We start from the raw sequence: 22,760 nt of genomic DNA on the forward strand, positions 1-22,760 counted from the left end.
TTATTTCGAGTTTAAAATAAGCCACCCCGTCTCTGGACTTCGCAATTGTCATGCGGTGGGGAGGGCATCCTTCTTTGACAGAAACTATACCCAAAGCACATAGAGTAGCAATAGCATGATCAGGAGAGTCACATACCAGTATTGATGAGCGGGTATCGTAGCTGTGTAGAACAGCTTGGTCAAATGGTCTCTCGGATATGCCCGCTAAAAAGACAGTACGAAGTATAGGGTGTCGATTAACCACTTGCTGCCATGCTAATGCCAGTTTCTGCGCATCAGTTGGATTCCCGTTTGTTGATTTAACTCGCATAATCGCAGAATAAAGATAAGTCCCTTAATCTCGAGCTTGGCTAAGAAGCATGCCCTCCTGGAGCGGAGAGCATGAATATATATCCTCAAAATCAGCTATAGAAAATCCTAGTTGGGGTAGCTTCTGTGTTAGGAGAGCATCTAACGTCGAATAAGAAGATATCTGAAGCAATGGGTAATCACTTCGCGTGAGGGTAAAGTCTGTGGATACCAACTCCTGTGGTATAGTCTTCAGGCTCTGCGTGAAATTTTTGAGCCATTCCGCAATGAGCTCCGTATGTTTCATTTTTCGATTGAACGAGAATGTAAAATTGGCACGTCCGTTCACAATGTACGCATTAATATCGAATAGAGAATATCTCTTGACACATTTCCCAACATCGCCGTCGTTGAAAGGTTGAAGCTGAAATATCCCATCTTCTCGTTCAAGGCCTTGGTATAGTCCAAGGTAATTGAATAATATTTCTACCGGCATATGGTCTCTGAAGCGCTTCGCGCCGTCGGGATTCAGGTATTTCGAGGTAAAGTAAGACCAGCCGTTAGCTGGGAGTTCTTTTCTTTGATCCTTTACACGTCTCACTATGTCAGACAGCGTATCACTCGGCCCTATCGGTATGCTAAGTGGGAAGATCGTGGTAAACCAGCCCACAGAGTCTGACAGGTCAATATCCGAAGTCCATGGTTGGCGACCATGGCCTTCGTTGAAAATAGCTGGCGGCTCACGATCAAAAGTTTTGATAAAGGATACTAATATAGCAGTGATGAAGACATCTAGCGGCTCAGTCCTCATAGCTTGATGACAGCTATTCACTAGAAGCTGGGTCTCCTCGGCGTTCAACGATGCAGCTAGTTGGATTGTGTCTCCCTGGATGTTTTCTACTCCATCCATCCCCCAATATTCATAATTCGCCCTTGGAACAAAGTAGTTGATTGATGGCTTCGCCGTTAAGTGTTTACTAGCATAATCAGCCTGTAGTTTTTGCCATTTTTGGAAAGAAAATGGCTCGTTTCGCGGAATAGAGGTGTCCCCAAGGGCGTGATCTTCAAGTTCTTGGAAAATAATGCGCCATGATACAAGATCGATAACGAGGTGGTGAGCAACGAAAAAGATAAGAGGGTCTTCTCCAGCGATATTGAAATATTCAACGGCAAATACTGGGCCAGCTTGTATGTCCAGCTGCCTCTGAGCTGCAGTTGCAAGGCTAAGAGCCTCTTCTCGTGCTGAAACTGTGTGCTCTCGGAAACGATACACTGTCTTCCCTGGTCTTGTAATAACCTGCGTCCATCGGCCATCTGAAGACTTTCGGAACCGTGCACGCAGCATTGAATGACGCTCCACAATCACTTCAATTCCGCCCTTCAAAGTTTCTACGGGAACGTGACGTACGAGCCTTAGAAGGAAACTCTGGTTGAATTGATTTGCTGATATTTCCGTAGCACCTTGTGAGATTTCTTCGAAATATAGTTGCTGGATTGGGCTCAAACCAAAAGAGACTTCTAACAGTTCTTCTTCGTGCAGTGAAGGATGGTTGATAATTTCCACGGAGTGCACCATTTTGCTAATTGTCGAGCTGCGCATGACGTCTTTGAATGAAATTTTGAGGCCTTCATTGCGGCACATAACAACCAGCTGCATTGCAGTGATAGAATCACCACCAATGTTCAAGAATGAACGATTTGAGAGAACACGACTATTAGATATGTTCAGCACCCGAGAAATAATTTCCTGTAGTCGCTGCAAAATTGTAGAACTTGGCGAAGAAGCATTCCCCATGACATCGTTTTTCTCCTCAGCCACACGTTCGGTGAAGGCATCATTAAGACTTTCCACCCATTGTGATATTTTCCGACGATCAATTTTCCGCGAAATTGTCAAGGGAAGGTTTGAGCACACAATCCAGACAGTTGGAACCATGTAGCTTGGTAACAAGGTTGTCATGCGATCACGAATGGCATCGGCTTGGTTTGCAGATTCATCGTCATTCAACATTATCATTTCTGACGACTGAGGTTGGGTGTGTGAGATATCCTTGAAGCCGATAACAACGACCAGTTTTTTTGAGCAAGGCCCATAATTAGGAAATAGAACAACTGAATGCTGCACTGAAGAGTAACTGCTAATTTCCTTCTCAATCTCGGCCATTTCAACTCGTTGCCCGTTAAGTTTGATTTGGGAGTCTTTTCGCCCTACGTATACTAGACTCCCATCTGGCATTTGTCTGGCGAGGTCCCCGGTTTTGTAAAACCGTGATCCATTGGCAACAACCCCCCTCCATTTCGGAGGATCGATGAATACTTCAAGGGTAAGCTCAGGACTGATATACCCCTTGCTGACAATAGGGCCTTCCACAAGTAATTCCCCAACGCAACCTGCAGGGACCAGGTATTGACTATTCATCGGGTTTGTAACCCAAAATATACAGCCACGGGCTTTCCCTATGTTTGAGGGATGGAGTCCTTCATGCAAGACTGAAAAAGATGACATGATAGTGCACTCTGCAGGCCCATAGCTGTTTATCAAGCGTACTGGCTTTTGCCATAGTTGAACAAGGTCACTTGTAACGGCCTCACCCACCAATGCTAACATCTGTAAAGATGGCATTGCTTCAGGTGATAGGAATCCAGCCACTGAGGGTGTCAAAAAGGCATGAGTGACCCCAAGACGATTGATAGCGCCAGCAAGATCATTAAGTCGATCATAGTCGGAAGGCAAACAGACACAACCTCCAGTGCAGAGCGTAAGAAAAATTTCAGCATTGCTGGTATCGAATGTAAATGCGGAGAATTGTAGGACTGGGGATTCATTATTAATGCCCAAATCCGCGTTGTGGTCGATTAAAGAACATACCCCCTTATGTAGAACCATAATTCCCTTAGGTTTTCCAGTACTGCCAGAAGTAAAATTAACCATGGCTACATTGTCCGGAGATGCAAGCGATATAACACCTGGTTTGGCCACTGGTAGGTTGAAGAGGAGAGAAGGGTCCACCAGAATAACATAGTCAACCATATGCCGTATTTTATTGCCGTAGCTTTCTGATCCGGTAAGAACGATACGGGATTTAGTTTGATGGATGATATTGTCTATATGCCGAGCTGGATGTGCTGGGCTTATAGAAGTGTATGCACCGCCAGCTTTAAGAACCGCCAGCATCGATACTATCGCCCAGGGGGTTTTATCGAAGCAAAGAGCCACCACTCTTTCGGGACAAACGTCCAGGGAAATAAGGAGCGCAGCAAGCTTTGAAGATAATTCTTCTACTTGAATGTAGGAAAGAGACATATCCGCTGAACAAACAGCTGGTGATTTGGGGTATAGAGCCACCTGGCTGCTAAAGCGGCTATGAATACAATCATGGACCGAATATGGAACAGCACCGTTTCCGTTGATGGAAAACAAGTATTCGGTTTGTTTATTCCCCAGGGCATCCACACAATGCAGCTTCGTTGTTGGGTATTTCAGAAAGGCGGAAAGGATTGTGGTGAAGGTGGAGGTTAGCAACTCTGCTTGCTTTTCCGACATAATAGTACTCCAGTAGCTAATATCAATGTCGATAGCTGAATCATCCGCAGTGATGCTCACAGCCAGATCATACTCGGTTGGGTCGCTTCCACCAAGACATTGAATCTCAATATGTCCAGTTGAGTTCTGCTGCACCATGGGCCTCTGTAACGACAGTATGGTATTAAATAGGCGTTCACTGGCCAACCCGAGAGCATGTTGCATTTCGGCAAGCGACGTACGCTGATATGGCAGAGAGTTAACAAAATCTTCGTTTATATTCTGTGCCAAGGAAAGTAGGGTGGATGAGTCGTCTGCATTGACACGGCAGGCTAACATTGTGATAAATGCGCCTACTGCATTTTCCATGTCTAGACCATCGATTTCACGACCTGAAGACAGGTATCCAAAGACAACGTCAGACTCTCCCGTATATACACGGAGGAGGATGGCCCAGACAGTTTGAAAAATGTTCGCCATTGTTATACCATTTTCTCTGGAAAATGCTTGGAGGTCGATCATGGTAGACCCTGAGACTGGAATGTTGACGGTTCGCAGTTCCTTCATTCTCGAGTCACCGTCATGGAGCCGTGGAAAAAAGGTTGGTTTAGTACCTTCGAGGTATTTAGACCAGAAAAGTAATGTTGTCTCTTTTGGATGGTTCAAGGAGAGGGCTACGTAGTCCCGGTACAGAAGCCCCGGCTGCAATCCATGGGAATAGGCAGCTCTCAAATCTCGGAGTATTATTCCCATCGATGTGCCATCAATCAGAGTATGGTTGATTTCCAGATTGAAGTATATCTTCTCCTTATCCTCGCAGATGGTCATACGGTGTGAAGGAATAAGCTCATTATGGTCCAGGGGTTTATTATGGGGTTGCCGAGATAAACTATCGAAGTCCCCAACAATCTCTATCCGTGGAGTATGCTTCTTTAGAACGACTTGCGTATATAAATATTCTCGTGAGAGACCCTCCACGAAGAAAGTCCGCAAAGACGAATGCCTTGCAACAACGCGTGTCCACGCTACTTGTAGGTTTCCAATACTAACACGAGAGGTAGGAGAAGAACAATAAACTTCGCATACAACGTAGAACTTATAAGTTTCTGGCGCTTGGGCTTGGCTGATGAGGATACCTTCTTGCATTGGAGAGCAAGGATAAGCATCCTCTATATCTACCAAACCTCGATAACTCGCTTTCTTAGCTATATCATCAAGGGCTGATTCATTCATTCCCGGCAAAAGTGAAAATGGGAATAATGATACCGGTTCCTGGAAGTCAATGACACCTGGTGTATCTTGCCTGACGACTGCTTCGGCTGCAATCTGGCGTATGGTTTTGCTTTTTAACACTACCTTGACTGGAACAAGAATGCCTTGAGCTCGGCAGCGAGAAGAGACTTGCATCGCAGTGATGGAATCTCCACCTTGGGCCAGAAAACCCCGGCCCATCAAAATATTGGCTGGCCCGGTATTCAGTACTGAACTAATGATGGTTCTTATGATATCCTCAGTATCATTCCTTGGGAGACTGTCACCCTTGGTATCAGAGTCCATTGTTTCGTTCAGGTAGCTACTGGGCAGGCTGTTTATGTGGGACATAATGGAAGAACGGTCCAATTTACCATTTGTCGACAGTGGGAAGGATTTAACCGTAATCCACGTTGAAGGGACCATGTAAGACGGTAGAATGGATGATATGAATAACCTGACATTCGACACGATTGTAGGAAAATACTCTCCATTTTCATCGTGGAGGAATTTGAGTCCTGCGTCTCCCTTTGCCACAGAACAAAAGGTTTGGTTCTCTAGTAAGACTAGAGCTACCAGTTTTCCTTTGAATGGTCCTGCTTTTGGCACTAGAGTAACAGCATTTTGAATATCGGCGTGGAGTAACAAAGCGTTGTCAATTTCACCAAGTTCAATTCGTTGGCCATTTAGTTTCACCTGATGATCACGGCGGCCCATGAAATGAACAGAGCCGTCCGAGTTATATCGAGCCAAGTCCCCTGTTCGGTATACCTTTCTAGGATGCTCTGCCACGGAGGGATCATGCTTCATTAGCCACGCAGGCGGTTGTATAAATACTGCGTTTGTTTTGATTTCGTCGTTGAGATAGCCTCGAGCAACGACTGGTCCTTCTATGAGAAGCTCACCCACTGTGCCAATGACGCAGAGCTTGGATGGGTTATCTATTTCTGTAATCCACGTTCGAGCACCTAGGCCATATCCTATATTGAGAGGAGAGACGGAGGGTAATACAGGCGACAGTGCTGTACACCAAACCGAACACTCTGCAGGGCCATATATATTCACAAGATTGATATGCTCGGCCCATAAGTCGATATTCTCCTTTCGAACAGCCTCACCACCAAGTCCCAGAGTATGGACTCCGGGAATATCAGACGGCTGCAGTATGCTAGCCACAGACGGAGTAAGATATAACGCATTAATTTTAAAACGATTGATGACTCCCGCGAGGTCATTGAGTCTTTCGTCGTTACTTGGGATGCATAGTGTCCCGCCCCGTACCAGGCAGCCGAAAGTTTCGCCAATGCTGACATCGAATGTATATGCTGCGAACTGCAAAACACGTGCACCAGGAGCATACTTCATAACAGAGCCGTAGGCTTGGATGCTGCTGCAGAGTGCACGGTGCTCAACAACAATTCCTTTGGGTTTACCAGTGCTCCCTGAAGTGAAAACAACAAAAGCGGGGTTCTCTGGTGATATGGCTAAGGAAGCTGTTATGGTCGGTGGATCATCTCGCAAAGTGTCCAGAAACGATGGGCCAATGCTGATAACGGTTGACACAAACATCTCAAAAAGTGGTATATTTTCTTGGGAAACTAGAGCAACAGGCGCCTTGCATTGGCGGAGCATTTCCTCCCTACGATTTGGTGGATGTTCTGGATCAAATGCGACACATGCTCCACCTGCTTTGAGGATCGCGAGCTGTGATACAACCATCCAGCATGATTTCGGGAAGCATATGGGCACGAGGGTATTCGGTCCGATAGCATGGCTTGCAAGGTGTAGGGCCAATTTTGATGAAATACCATCAAGTTCCTTGTAGGTCAAGTGTCCATCCCACGCTTCCACTGCAATCTCATCCGGCTGTATCACAGCCCGCCTATGGATTAGTTCATGAATACAATCATTTACCATTGGCCACTGATCCTGATTCCAGTGTCCAATTTGGATGTTATCACGAGCAGACATCATATCCAGTTCTCCTATTGGTTGATGATAATTATTAGCAATCAAGTGAATAATATGTTGCAATGTTCCCATAACATTTTCAGCCATTGCGCTGCTTATGGTCTCATCAAAATGGCGCAATGTCAGGGATATCCTTTTCCTGGATACAAAGACGTTGACAGAGATATTATACTGTACACTTGGGTTAGCAAGATGCGCAAAACAGAGTGGAAAGAGCCATATATATACCTCTGTGGGATCCTTTTCAGAGACCACACTAAGAGCGATTCCCCGGTCAGAGCCATCAGTGGCTATTGTCTCATCTTGAGCACTCTGCAGCGACAAGATAGTGTTAAACAATGACTGTGAAATACCAAGAGCATGCTGTATCTCAGCAATCGAGCAGTGCTGATGTGGTAGCCCTCTGAGAAAATTATGTTGAACTTCTGTTAAAACGGTAGACACTACTTTGTCCGGTGACAAAGATGCTCGATAAATCATCATATTCACAAATACGCCTACTGCGTTATGGATATTTGGCACTGGGAGATCGCGGCCAGATGTTAAGTATCCAAAGCATACATCGTCACGCCGGGTATAAGCCCTTAGAGTAAGTGCCCATGCTGCTTGAAAGACAGTTGCAGGTGTAAAATTATGAGCCGCACAGAACCTGTGGAGCGCATCCGTATTCTTGATGTTAGTTACTATTTCACGGGGCTGATTTTCCCCCCCGCTGAAATCATCGTTAAGGGTTGGGAAGTAACATGGCACCACATCAAGCAGATGCTCCGTCCAGTATGAGAGCGACGCGCCCCGTGGGAGTTGCTGGAGGTAGCGAATAAACGGCGAGTATTTCACTGTCTTGGTACTGTCAAGTAAACCGCCGTATGCTTGACATATATCCCTCAATAAAACTAGACTTGATATACCATCAATCAAGGCATGGCTGATATCAATGGTGCAGAAGATCCTTCTTTCTGCCTTGACAGATGAAACGATGAAAGCGACTGGTGGCTGGAGGGGGCCATCGGTGCGTTTATATTCATCAAGGTTCCACCAAAACTCATTTTCATCCTCAAATTGCCATATATCAGCTAGCCCATCCCCTGTTTTCAGTACAAGTTGATCAAATAACCCGTCTTCTGTCTCTGTTTCTGTGTCGATGAAGATGGTGCGCAAGACGGGATGAAGTTGAACGACTTGGCGCCAAGCTCTGATTAATAAGCTCACGTTTGCGCACGTGCCACAATCTGTCCAGTGTCTCTCAACCTCAGCCCTACCAATGTTGTCGATATCAACTTCAGGACTTTGTGACGAGGACGATGATGCTGGCAACGGTACGACCTCACAAGTAAGTCGAAACTGATATTTGTCAGGGTAGTGCTGTTGAGCGAGAAGTATTCCGCGCTGGACGGGCGACAACGGATAGATATCCTCCACCTGACCCATTTCGAGTCCCAATTGCACAACCCTCTCCTCATTAACTGTACAATCTGGAAGTTCAGGGGTTAGCTGAGCACTATCAATGCAGCCAGCCTCGCTATTTTCGATTTTTTGAGCCAGGTCTAATATCGTCGGGAGTTGTATGATATCCTCTAGCTTCACGACAAGACCGTTATCGCGCAATGTACTCAGCAATTGCATGGCTTGGATAGAGTCGCCTCCATTTTGGATAAAGGATCTCTCTAACCAGACATCCTCTGGCTGGTCTAAACCGATAATTTTGCTACAGACCTCTTGTAGCTGTCTTTCCTGATTGTTCGATGGCAGAGTTCTACAAATTTCGGAGCCTTCATATTTGTCTGTCGCGCGATTGAAGATGTCTGTTGATATGGCAGATACCCACTGACGGACTGCAACTCCATCCAGTTTCCCAGAACTCGTTAAAGGAATAGACTTCACTGGAATCCAGATAGTTGGATGCATGTAACCTGGCAGTCGCTCCCGTAGGCTGCTCGCAATACCTTCCAATTCTGCTTTCGCGGCTGATAGTTCAAGGTCATCTATCAGTTCGACGTCCGTGGACATTTGTTTGAAGTTCTTTAATGATATGACTGCGGTTAGCGAGCCCTGACATGGGCCTTCTGTTGGGAGCACTACAACCACCTGTCCAGCCAATTCGTGGGACATTAGATGATGCTCAATCTCACCTAGTTCGATTCTAAGGCCTCGTAACTTCACCTGGTTATCTTTACGGCCACTGAAAGAAATGCTGCCATCAAAGTTGAATCGAGCTAAGTCCCCAGTTTTATAAATCCGACTGGAGCTAGAGGGTTCGACTGCAGCCCAACTTGTTGAGTTTAGAAACACTGCTTCAGTCTTCCTTTTCTCGTTTAAGTACCCGCGTGCCACGATTGGACCTTGTATTAGAAGCTCGCCAGGCGCGCCAATTGGGAGAAGCTTCTCGTGATCATCCTTATCAACAATCCAGCAGCAACCACCCAAGGGATACCCAATATTAGTGTGGCTGGAGGTAGAGGATAACCTTGGGTTTGCGGTGGCAGCAATAGAACACTCTGTAGGGCCATACCCGTTCGCAAGCCGAACATGTGGCGCCCAAGTTTGGATATTTTCGGGCTGAACTGCCTCACCACCAAGTACAAGGAATTTGAGCGATGGCACCATTTTTGGACTCATTAGTTTCACGAGAGATGGAGTCAGGAATGTCCATGTGATACCAAACTGCTGTATACATCTCTCCGGACCCTTGGACCTCTCTTCGTCATTAGGAATGCACACGCAGGCACCTGTGATAAGCGATGTAAGGATCTCCAAGACGCTTACGTCAAAGGTAAAGGAAGCCAGTTGGAGCACCTTGTCGCCATGGTTCATCTCCGACGCCTTCTGTTGTGCTATAGCCCCCGTTAGGAATTGGCGATGTTCAACCACGCAACCTTTGGGCTTCCCAGTACTCCCCGAAGTAAAAATGATGTATAATGCATTTGAAGGGGTAACTGTTGTGATGGACTGTCGAGTAAATGTTTTCTGGTCTACTTTGAGTGTGTCCACGAGTGTGGGATCAACTGGTAGCACCCTGCCGCCAAACCAACCCCATTTTCCAGAATACTCTTGAGCAGTTAGGATCAACTGTGAATTAGCCTGGCCAACTATATCTTTGTGTCTAGTTTCCGGGTGTGACGGGTCAAGGAATAGGATGGTGCCGCCCGCTCGAACGACGGCTAACATTGCTATCACAGCGTATACCGATTTGGGAAAGCAAAGAACGACGATTGATTCTGGTACCACGCCTAAGCTCTGCAGATGCAGAGCGATCCCTGCGCTCAAAGCATTTAACTCCTCGTAGCTTACACTGCGCTCCGAGGTCTGTATCGCTTGCCTAAGTGGATACTTAGAGACAGCCTCTTCGAAAAGGGCGCCCACACATCTGTCAATCGATTTGGGCGAGTTGCTACTCCATGCTTGTAACTGGTTCCGCAACCGGGGATGAACGAGGTTAATTTGTGATACCTCACTAAAAGGGTTGGCTAATATTTCCATCACAATTTGGCCAACTGTAGCTGAGACAATCTCTGCATATCCTTGATTTAAGTGGCTAGTTCTGTAGAACAAAGCAGCTCTAGGTGAGGGCTTCCCCGAATCCACATGGAGCCAGACGTCGAACTATGCGACACACTGTTAGATGAACTACTTCGCAAGAATTACAGGAGCGAGTGGCTACTCACTTTTGGCTCCCACTGTGCATTTTTCGTCTCATTGAATATCCAAACCGCAGAATTACATGGTACATCGGCTTCGAGAGAATCTATATTACCAAGCGCAGTACTCATAGCTTCCATTGGCATAGATTTGAGCAAGTCGTCGGATTTTGTATTCTCATCTATAGAGATCGAAAATATACCTGAGCTGGTGTCCGATATCGCTGCTGCACATACATATCCGCTACCGGTGAACGTTTTCAAGACCACGGCCCAGGCTGCCTGAAGTATTGCTTTGAGGGACACGTTCCCCCTTTCACAAAACCCTATGATCTCCTGGTAAGAGGGCAGTTCAATGGGTGTTTCTGCCAGTTCGAAGCTATGGGGTATTTCACTATCATCCAAAAGAACCGGAAATCTGCAAGCTGTTGCCGATGACCCATATCGTCTTGGGTTAATGGTATCAACGCTGTGAGGCATGGCGATGATGGTCAAGACGGTGGAAATGAATCTATGCAGAAGACAAAAATCCGAATGGTGGTATGCCCGATTGCGACAGAGGTTGCATTACCAATGGGAGCTAAATATGATTCATAGGCATTCAAGCTGAGTATTACCTTGGTGTGGCTTTATGGTAACACACTGGATCCTAATTATTTCTACCCGGCGTGGTCTTCCAGATAAACCGCTGCAATATACCCCGTAGCTAGCCATTTTCCTGGCTCAGTAGAGCTCAACCACGTGTATCTCGGAAGTAGCAACTCGAGTGGTATTCATCCTCAGCCGCAAATACCGAGAGAAGGATGCCTACGAGATTGCAATGCTGCCAGGATGCCATGAACCCTTGCCAGTGCTAATAGTATCATCCACAGGAGATGGGGCGCATGCACGTAACCCTTGCTTGTAAACTAGGATTTATATCATTGCAAAGGTAATCGATGAACTCGGTAGACCATGCTGCTGGGGGGTTACAATTGATTTCAAATCTAGTCTAGCCGGTTAATTCTCAGCTCCGATTTGCAAAAATATACACTGACAGAGAATATTTCCTGCGGTAATATCCTTATTTGGGCAAGGTCCGCGCCTGCATGAGGATTTAAGTTGTATCTCACCATCCCTGCTGCATGGTCTTGAATTCATATGCCTTATGGGGAGATACATTGAGATGATACGTTTATACTTTAGTAACTCTGTTTTTGAGAACAGCTGAGTGAAGTGCTGTCTTTAGCCCATTATTGGGTATAGATTCCTTCAGGGTAGCTGCGGCATCATTATATATTGAAACCTTACTCAACGTAAAATAAACAATCCAACGAGGCTGTCGGGGTAGTTACTTCAACAATGCAATGAAAATACTCCGGGGATAAAAAAAATAGACACGTGAGAACATCACAGGGGCCAAAATTTAATGTGGCTTCATGTTAAATCAGGTCAGTTCTCGGATTTATGACTAGTTAGTTACACAACGTATGTATGTCTAGTGTATGTCTAGTTCTAGCAATGGAATATACAACATAAATAAAGTAGTCAAAAAGAGCCATTTGATACGGCCAAGTTAGACATCTCCTATCTCTTGAGAATCAAAGCTGTCTATATCTATTATTTGTTTACACCCTCGGACATAACTGAATAAAGGGTCCATGTTTTGCGGCCGTTAGATGATCCCATAATTGATATTCATCAACTCGGTGACGCCCAAACTCAGATCCATGCTTGCCTTCCCCTACCTTACCAATCTCCCCTGGAGCCAAGCGAATATCAAATCTCCATAGGATATGAGCTAGCAAAAGTTGAAGCTCAACATAGGCAAGACTCTTGCCGATACAGCTTCGGGGACCAATGGAAAATGGGTTAAAAGCAGATCGTGCCAGGCGTACATCTGCCAGGTCTTCGTGTTTGTTAGTACCAAGCCAGCGTTCTGGCTGGAAGCTGAAAGGGCGAGGGTAGTATTGAGGGTTATGATGAATACTGTAGATGCAAGTTCCTACATCTACACCCGGGGGTATATATTCGCCATCTACAACTGCACCGGTTTCCTCAGATTCACGCCATAGGGAGCTGGCTGCAGGAGGGGACATCCGCATGCTTTCATCGATGCAAGCACGTAGAAAGACACATTTGTTCATCATTGGCCCCATTGTAATATCCTCAGATGACCCAAAGACAGTTCGAACCTCTGCAGTAGCACGATCATACGAGGATTGGTTGTGAGATAAGTAGAAGAAACATGATGCTAGGGCGGTAGATGTTGTGTCTGTGCCTAAACATGATTTATACCTCATTAGATATTGAAAGAAGGGAAGACAGAGAGGTGATTAATTAAGTAGAGAAGGGCTTACCCGCCACAATGAGAGTTGCGCTTTCCCCGCCTAGCTCTCTCATTTTCAAAGGTTCACCAGTCTCAGGATCCTTTGACCTGGACAAAATTGCAAAAACACCGCATCCAGTTTTAGAGGCGTGTTTAATTCCCTGACTGAGCATCTCGTCTACAAATCGAACAAATTTATCCCTAGCACGGATAGCTTCGGGGAAAGCAATTTTATCAAACCTCAAGAAACTTATTTCAGGAGCTTGTGTCAGAGTCCCAACACGGACATTTGACTTCTCAATGACTTCTGGAATGAAACGATATGTCGGGCTTCGCAGGGTCGACCAAGGGACTCCAAAAATAATATTGCTCATCACATCGAAAGCAAAGTAGTCGTCTAATTGATTAGCTATTGACTCTTTGTGCCTGTATCATTGACGCCAAACTTACTGAGCCGTGCCATATCCTTTGGGGGGGACCAGGAACCGATGGGTATTTGTTCTCCGTTCGATCCCATCCTCAACTGCGTACACAAATGCTGTACTTGTTCAAGTATCACAATCTCATGCTTCTTAAGTGCAAAATCAGAAAATCCCTGACTTATAATGCGTCTCTTCTTTCCATGCTTCTTCTTGTCGATTACTGTCAAGGTATTGGGGGCGCGGTGCACCATAGCTCCATATCTCTGGGCCTTTTTGAATCGTTTTCCGTGACCGTATATATCTAAACAAGTATATCTTAGAAAATAAAAGCCCGCATAAACTTGATAGGGATATACTTGCCATGAAGCCCATCCACTGTGTTTACAAGGAGACTGTTTGGGCCATATCGGACAAATTTCCCTGGGGAAGAATAATTAGTCAAGAGAGAGAGAGAGATGAAGCCTTTCAAACACCAAGTGTGGGCCACCAACCGTACTTGACGTGAGAATTAAGCATATCTATATGAAGGTCCCCTTTCCAAGAATGATATCCAGCATATAAATTTGTGATTTTGGCAAGCCATGGGCCAGGATACTTCGCCAGAGGGTGGAAAAGTACTAGGTAAACCAATCTTCCAACTAGCTACAGTTAAATATCAGCCGTGTTTTCGGGTTAGGTGACTTATTTGGACATACACAGAGAAGTAGGGCAGCTGCACCCAAGATAACAGTGAACCACAACGTGGTATATGAAGGGAAGTGGAACTTGAGCATCTTTTGCCCTCAAATAATGCGTGTACTAGGTAATGCGATGATGGAATAGAAGATTATTGACCGTAGAGGCTGGCTTCGACCCACGTTGGGATATTAATATCGTTCGTCCTAACTACAGACTTCCCTATCCACATATCTACATCAGCCTAGAGTGCAAGGAACTAAGTACCTAGCCATCCTGTTGCCAGAGTAATAGGCAGGGTTTCCGAACTTAAAGGAATATAACCCATGGATGTTAATCTTGCCGGAGGTCGATATGTAAATGCAGCTGAGAAACAGCTCGCTTGAGCCTGCTCCGTCGATATACATAGCGTAACAATGGTTTAAGTGATACAATATACGTACGATACGAAACGCCAAGTAATCCTTGATTTTTGCTAAAAAAAATTACGTTTGTTAGTCAAACTTTCCCAAGCCCCTGGGCCGCCAAGCCTGGAAACTTTAAAATAAAGTTACTCTGGACTTGGTACACACTACCTGTTCCCACGATAGTTGATATCCCGAGCAACCCTTGTGATCGATGCCATTCATTTTTACGGAACGGCGTACAGCACCGTGAGCTTCGTCTTAAATTATTCATTAAAAGTGGATACCTTTGTTCCGTGCTCCCCCGTTATCTACTGGCAATTGCTTCAAGCAAAATATGTGGCCTAGCAATACTAGGCCGGCAGCTTTAGTCACTGCCGTGGTGGGCCATATCATTTGCTTGTAAGTCAGTTATCTAATCTAGCCAATCAATTTCTCACTCTACACCCGCAGGCTGAGAGAGATACCCCAAGATCGCTCCCCTCTCCCTTCGCTATTAAATATATTAAGAGAGGCACGGTTGATTATTGGTGTAACCGCATCTTACTTTTAGCACAAACAACCAGTTGTTATTTGTAGCGCAGAGAACATGATTACTAGATACGGTGAAGGACCGCGATTCTGTAGTCTAAAACATAGTGGATTTATGAGTATTGCTATGTCGTGGATTATTAATCTTGTTGAAGATCTATCATATAAAATACCTCCTACACAAATAAATTAACCAAATGATCTATATGTCACTACACAAAAGCGTCATCAGGGAAATTGAGACACAAACAGAAGGCTGGTGGCCAGATTGGAAAATAAATAGCTTGATTAAAGCCTGTGGGATAACAGCCCTATGTCTCGCCCTTCATAGAATTACCGTAAGGGGTTTCAGATGGTTGGTATTTCTTATCATTCGGCTTGATTTAACTACAGGTAGTTGTCAGCAACCTTTTTCTTTCTTTATGGAAAGGTAGGGTCATGCCATACTTACACCAAGCATGACCTTTTCAAGTACTGGACTCTTTGTAATTTCGAAAGCATCTCTGATGTAATCCAGTGAAAGTTCGAAAAGCCTCGCAGTGAGATTTGGGATGTATTTTCCAACCAAGAGTCCTGGATCAATCGTAGAATCATTGATATGCTTTTGTAAGAAATGTCGAAAGGAGTCCACTCCAGGTTGCAACAGACTGCTATGAAACGGCACATTTACTGCCAGTGGGATAGTTGCTAGACCCCGTTGGAGAGCAATCGGCCTTTGTGTCTGCTCTAAAATACTAAGATGTTTCCGTATAAAGGCGTGCACATCCTGCAACTCAGACATATTTAGGCTTCCAGACGCTAGAGCATCCATTACCGCTGTAAGAGTTGCAAGCCCTTGCAGCTATAAGTACAGTTTGTTAACCTGAGAAAACTGGAAAGTCATCTTTTGGAGAGAGCACTTACATCACCAGCACAAACGTACTGCATATTTATGACATTGTAATTAACAATCTCTAGTAACCCTTGCGTATGTCGAGAAATCTCTTGCACACACCAGTTCAGATCAACCTCAGAAAATGTCTTCGAGACTCGGGTTGGATTAACTGCACACATGGAGTAATTTGTTGCACCGTTGGAGTCACGCTTAACGGCGTTGCACATCGTTAATCCGCGGTAGAACACGAGTGCAACCATCTGCTCAATGGTGAGAATCTTTCCTACCGCAACTAATGCCACGTATTCACCAAGGGAGTGGCCAGCAAATAAAGACTCTTCCTTGACAACCCCCCTACTACGCATGTCTTCGAACCGTGCAATCTCCATCAAAGCTAGAGCTGGTTGAGTGAATTGGGTTTCATGTAAGAGACCACTGGTAGAGCGAAATGTGTAGGACCTAGAACAGCTTGTGATGGTCGGGAACAGTGGCTTTTGAGTGGGTACCCCATTTTCACCTTTGCTGTCAAGTATGAGAGCCATATAGTTATCGCGTATTTTGCGGCCCCTTGCACCTCCAAAATGAATAGTTAAGTGCTTAGGATTCTCACGAACGATATCGAGTATCAAAAAACCTGGAAGCAGGGCAATCAATAACTAAGTACCTAATCATCAATTTGTATTGCATTTAGCTGGGAGTGACTTACCATATTGGTTGATAAAATACCGATCGGCTGTGGTCCAGACAGCTTGGGCAGCAAGACTTGTTTTGTAGAGCTCCAACCCCATTCCCGGTTGCTGACTCCCTTGGCCAGTAAATACATAAGCAGTCGTGGGCTGTTCAATTTTGGCCCGAGCAGATAGAACTTTCATGCCAGTGACTGCATTTTCTGCCTTCACGGAGATCACCAACTGTCCCTGACACATGCCAATATGCTCTATTGAAACCGACAGTCTATCTCCCTCAAAAACTTTCCCCTCAAAAATGCAAGACCAGGAGTGCATTCGAGATACATCATTGTGCGCGACATGTGATTCAACAAAGCCCCGGACAAATCCACTGGTGAACATACCATGAGTCACGCGACTGTGATATCCAGAGTATAAAGCAAAAAGTTCAGACACATGGATTGGATTGCAATCTCCAGAAGCTTGGGCATAATCAATACCCGAGCTAGGGATAATCACTTCAACACCTTGTGCGAGCTGACAGGAGTGTTTCAAGCTATTATGCGTATCTTTTATGCTTGATCCACGACGATGTAAATAATCCGTTACTGGGTTTTTCTTGTAGGATTCAGAAGAAAAGTACACAGATCCAAGGATTGTGGTATGACTTGGAGCGTGTTGATGGACGGCTTGACCTTCAACTTCGAGATGGGAATAGGTTTCTGAATCCTTAAAAAAGTACCGACTAGTGATGTGAAACTCAATTTTTTGATTGAGATAGTGGGTGAGATCCGTATTCTCATTTAACCGAAACCATTGTCTTGCCTTTAATAGTTCAATGTCTTTCATTGAAGCTATTTGTACCAGGAATTTTTCCTCAATTATCTCAAATGTTGACGAATAATCCGAGTATACCCCAGGGATGATAAATTCGCTTTTCAGGTGGACAACTGAAGCACCATCCCGAAGAATTGTCGCTTCAACTCCAATAATTTTTCCTGACCCTTTCTTTATTTTGACCGCAGTGAGCCTGCATTTCGACGAGACAGAATCTCCTTCACGGATGGGTTTAACTCCTTCGTGTAGACGAAACTCATTAGTGAGATGTAATAAGTTAAGCATGTTTCCAGGATTGGACGTGGAAAATAAGCATCTCATCATTGGTTTCCATGCAATTGCTATTGCCAAGTCGAGCGGCGCGTGTAAGAGGGCTTTCGATGGGGATATATAGTATTGGTTATAATTGCAGATACTCTTAGCAAACAGAACAATTGTATCTCGGTTTATAATAGCGTCTTCACCGTGGAATACCGTGCCAGGTGTTGCAGTTGTCACTTGTTCTCCAATCCAAATGGATTGGTAGAAGCGTCTTGATTCCACAATGTGATCGTGGGTACATTCAATTATCCTAGGGGATCTGGATCTTGGTTGATATTTGAATTCGAAGTCCAGACCCGGTGTAGATCTATCTCTCATTAAATGGTTAGAAAGGGATAGGATGATCCCCCCGTCCAGCCCCTTTTGCATGGAAGCGGAAGCTATTGTAGTGCTTGAACATTCCTTCGAGGTATTTTGTATGTTCCCAATTTCTTTAATCATCATTATACATTGTTCAGGGGACGATGGGTTATGAAGCTCGACGACGCGGCCAGGTTTAGGGGCGAAGACCCTTCTTATTGGATTGTTCACCAGGATGCCGTTTCGGACGATGTCTGGTTCTGTCAATATTGAGACGCACCATGCTACATGTGTTGTACCAGCTAGGAACTTTATCCAATCATCATGGCAAGGTAGTTCGGATTCAGTACTTGCCAGCGAGTATCTCACCAATTTTCCATTCTCCGATACGTCGACAGTAACTCCACGTGGTAACAAGGGCACCTTCTGAATACCTTCTGCCAGGTTAGATGGTGATTGAGAAGGAGTAAAATCAAAAATAGTCTCGTTCGTACGAGCCTTTGTGATAAAAGTATCATGAATGCCATCCAAGATGCTGCTCACAGGTTCATCCACTTGGCGAGTATGCCGAGCAGCCACAGGGCCATGGAGAATGCATATGCGTCCAGCATCCTGGCCTTGAACGGCCTCAAGACGCTCAGATTGCCATAGTGAATCCTTTTTAAACCAGTATTCAAAATCTTCGTCCAGTTGTACAATATAGGGAACGGGCTTCCGTCCCCGACGTTTCGACAGCTCAATCACATAGTCGGCGTCGGCGGCGGTGATAACATCCGTCACAGCGTGTGGATATTTAATCAATAGCTCCTCAATAAGTTGGTGAGGTTGATCCAGTTGCTTAACGTCATGAAGAACTGCTCTGCCGTCATCATCATGCGTGCTTTTATAGCCGTTGCAAGTGTTGCTCCGGTGTAGTCGCTCCTCCAGTCGACGTATCCAATCAAATACGAGAAACCTAAAGTCACCGTGAATCCACTCACGTGACCGTCTCAAATATAAAAGGTCAACCAGACGTCGAACAACTTCTGCATAAGTCATCTCGGTCAAGTCAACCGCCTTGCCGTCAGAACTGGAGCCAAACCACACTTTCTGGAAGTCATTGTTGAGCCGCTGGATGTAATAGTCTTTACGAACGAGTAACTCCTCTTTTTGCTTCTCACGGGGCAAGCTAAAGACGTTCCGGTCCAGTTCCGCCCATAACATCACTCCTCGTGTTGCCAGTTTGTGAATCGGCTCCCCCATCTCGGACATGACGCTTATAATTCCGCCTGCTGGCCCGTAGCTAGTTTCCTCCCAACGTGAATCTGGCACTCCAGGGGCGTTGCAAATAGCTCGCTTCGCTTCAGGGCTGGTGTGGGCTTCTCTTGCAGCCATTACGCGACTCCCAAGCAAGATACCATCAAACGGCATGGGGGGATAGCCGTATCTTTTTGACCATTCCCCTGAAAGATATGGATATGATTCATCACCATCTCCAAAGCCACTACCTGCAATCAAAATGATATTTGAGTGCTCTCGAATCTGACTATACCTACCAAGAATGGGCTCATGGAAATCTTCGAATGAGTGATGGCCCCCACCTCGCCCTCCAGTCCACTGTAGAAGAATGGAACAGCCTGGATTAGCCCGTGCAATTCCCAGAACAGCGTCAATAGATTCCTTTGAGCCTGGCTTAAGACCAATATGTGTCAGAGACATATCAGTAATATAGCCTCGAACCGTGTCTTCAGAAGGGACGCCTGCTCCGATGGTTAATCCAGTGATGGGAACGCCGTCTCTGCGCAGTTCTTGCAGCAGTGGGATCTGCCATGCCATTGCCCTCGGGTTGGCATAAATAACATTGCACGTAATTTCACGGCCAGGTGAAATTCTGGCAGAAAGGGAGAGTATCTCATTGCGCATACTATCGGGCTCTGAGAAACCCCCGCAAGCTAGTTCGGCATGATACCCGGCATTCATTATCGCTGCCACAAAGTCCGGTGCTGTTGTCGTTGGGGTCATGGCTGCTACCATCACAGGTGGGGAGCCAAAGAACCGGCTGAACTTTGTACTCACTAGCTCTGCGCCATCGGATGATGTACGGATCAGGCGAGGAGCATATTCGTCACCCCAAATAGCGCTATACTTAACGGGATAGTATCGACCATATAATTCACCCATGCCGCCGAAAAACGAGCTAGCGTCACAGTCTGCTCCCACGATTATTGTTCTCAACCCTGTGCCATCCCTCTGCTGATGGATTAGTCTCCCAATCCCTGCGCTCCCTCCGGGACCGAAATCCAGTACATGAGTAACTCCTGTCAGGGCCATATTCAAAACTCTCTCCCACTGTACGCGTTTGGTACATACCATTTGGACCAGCTGGGGAATAATGTTGTCACAGTGTTGTAGGTTATTCCCTGTCTCTGTATCAAATACAGGGAAGGCGAGGGTACATCCTTTCAACGAATGCGAAATAAGATCTTTAAGTATCCTCTTTTGCGCCTCCTCGAGATATGGAGAATGAAACGGTGCCGTGATGGGCAAAAAGGAAGCACTAATCCCTGGTGGACGTTGACTAAACAAGACTCGTGATTGATTGATGGGTTTGGAGGTCCTGATATCTCTCAGTTGGATTTTCTTTTGTAGCCCTTTTAAGGATAGTGGGGAACCGACAACGACAAATTGCTGTGGTCCGTTCATCAAGGCAATATGGAGCGCGCCCGACTGTTGCAGATAGTGGTTCAGCTGGTCAATATCACCTTGCAGCATATCACGAGAAAGCCCCTTGACACTTAGCATATATGATGATAGCTGTTCCCTATGTGTTATTGGGTGTAGGTTAATTTGCTGGCATCTACACCCGATCCAGAACAGTACCTCCACCCCCTGCTCAGCTACGGTGTAAAGCGAGTCCCATGAGTCTGCCGCTGCGATATATGATGCGACAATGATACCCTGAGAATGCCCAATTGCTCCTGAGAAGCTGCTTCGTAGCTCGCCTGGCGAGAGTTGAAGATTTATGCAGGCCACGGCGTAGGCGGCAAACTGAGAAAGCCCAATCAGGGGAAGGCTGACACCAGCGCTAGTTAGGTAATTCCAATCAGGGCGAGAGGTTTCCGTGGTCAACCACTCCTCAACGTCGAACCCCTGTGAATAAGCGTCCTTGACTCCATCTTCAGTGGAAAGGCTTTTCAGAGTGGTAGCCATGCAGTGCACAAGCGCTTGAATGTGGTGCTGATGTATCTGGTAGGTTTCGAGTAGCTCATTGAAATAGGTATCGAAACCTTGCCCACCGAAAAGCGCAAGCACTTTTGCATTCCCTGTCTGGACGTCCATTATGAGTTTGCTATTCCCGGGCGAGGGTTTGCACTTTGTGAAGGCACAGAGGCGAAAATAAGATCTCAGAATGGAGGCTCTAATGCCAATATCGAAGTTCATGGATGCCAAGGCAGTGTTGATGTTCTCATTGCCCAATATATTTTCCTGGATATTTCTGAGCCCTTTTGTCAAGATGACCATATCAACGTGGTGGCTGTTGGAATCCTCGTTCGAATGGTCCATGGTGTATTCCAAGAAAGCCAAACATAGATCGAGTGCTGATGAGTACTTTGCGGTGTCCTGCTTTGAAAAGACCTCCTGGAGATCCCGACCACGTACGGCCATGCTATGGGGAACGTCAAACTCGCACTGGACATCGCCATTTTGAAGCAATATTTTACACACTGGAGAATCGTGGTCGATTTGCTGCTGGTCCCCCCAGGAGGTTGTTGTTGAGCCTGGTTGGTGAGTGCTCAGTACGGACCACGGACTGTCCATATCGAATCCTTGGATAGCTGTCAGTTCAAAGAATTGATATCGTGGTACGGACAAGAAGTTGTTTTGGCCATAATCCCATCATACCACTACATTCTATTCGCGGAATCTATGTGGATAAATGTCTGCTCAAATTCTCCTAACTTGTAGGTAGTTCTCAGGCCAGCCAGTATGTTCCTGCCAACTTACGAGATCAAGTATCACTTGATTTTGCAACACTCCTGACCTGGATTGGAGTACTCCACGGCATGTCCTTCGGCTTGTTACCCAGCCCCCAACAGTCAGCAATCCTGCCGGTGATTGTTTATCTAGAAGGATCGCAGCACGGTCTACAGCCTCCGGCTAACATGCTATAACGGGTAAAAATTTACTCAAAAAACTTAACTGCAGCGTCATGCATTCAAGGGGGCCAGGCACATTGTCGCTAGGAAAGTTTACAAATAAGTTACTGGTAATGCCGTGGCATCAGCCCTGGCAGCAGGGCCATACTCCGGTATACTTCTTTGGTTGACAGGCATAACCGACCCCTCCCTGTACAACGACACGTCCGCATCCCTGACATTAGTGAACTACGATAACTGTCTTCTTGGTCTGCATATACTAAGTATACATATATATGTATGTATATATTTCTTTTTTCTTTTCTTTCTTTTCCCCTTACCGAATACCCCATTGGGATAGAAGCAGCAATCATCGGCAGTTCTGGCTTCACGCCCTTGCAATGAACTCAATGGAGACTGGACTGATGTACGACCCTGGCTCAATTCATGGCTACCCATAAGTCAGCTGTACTTTATCAAGAATTACCAATAACTTGGTAAACGGTATGTCTGGGGACCCATGGGGTCTGGTTCCATTTATTCCCAGAGAACGTTAGCGGCCCTGGTTCAATAGCGATCCGGAGAAATCGGATGATGGTAGAGCCAAATAGTTGACTCTCCTGGTATCTCGAGGTTA

At 45.8% G+C, this 22,760-nt stretch overlaps 3 protein-coding genes across 3 annotated transcripts; all 3 read right to left on the reverse strand.

The window, feature by feature from the left end:
- Nucleotides 1-334: 334 nt before the first annotated feature.
- On the reverse strand, nucleotides 335-11,148 carry TRV_06186 (nonribosomal peptide synthase, putative; the record flags this gene model as incomplete). Its single annotated transcript, XM_003019717.1, has 2 exons — nucleotides 335-10,633; nucleotides 10,696-11,148. The coding sequence occupies 2 exons, from the start codon at nucleotides 11,146-11,148 to the stop codon at nucleotides 335-337; spliced, it is 10,752 nt and encodes a 3,583-aa protein (XP_003019763.1).
- Nucleotides 11,149-12,223: 1,075 nt separating this feature from the next.
- TRV_06187 (uncharacterized protein) lies at nucleotides 12,224-14,171 on the reverse strand (the record flags this gene model as incomplete). Its single annotated transcript, XM_003019718.1, has 6 exons — nucleotides 12,224-12,258; nucleotides 12,401-12,928; nucleotides 13,008-13,385; nucleotides 13,427-13,699; nucleotides 13,890-14,040; nucleotides 14,094-14,171. The coding sequence occupies 6 exons, from the start codon at nucleotides 14,169-14,171 to the stop codon at nucleotides 12,224-12,226; spliced, it is 1,443 nt and encodes a 480-aa protein (XP_003019764.1).
- A 1,273-nt stretch (nucleotides 14,172-15,444) lies between these two features.
- On the reverse strand, nucleotides 15,445-21,653 carry TRV_06188 (uncharacterized protein; the record flags this gene model as incomplete). The annotated part of the gene is made up of 3 exons (XM_003019719.1): nucleotides 15,445-15,849; nucleotides 15,912-16,516; nucleotides 16,589-21,653. The coding sequence occupies 3 exons, from the start codon at nucleotides 21,651-21,653 to the stop codon at nucleotides 15,445-15,447; spliced, it is 6,075 nt and encodes a 2,024-aa protein (XP_003019765.1).
- Nucleotides 21,654-22,760: the final 1,107 nt, after the last annotated feature.

This window comes from Trichophyton verrucosum (genome assembly GCF_000151505.1).
Source record: "Trichophyton verrucosum HKI 0517 chromosome Unknown contig00678_55.r1.exp, whole genome shotgun sequence".
NCBI lineage: Eukaryota > Fungi > Ascomycota > Eurotiomycetes > Onygenales > Arthrodermataceae > Trichophyton > Trichophyton verrucosum.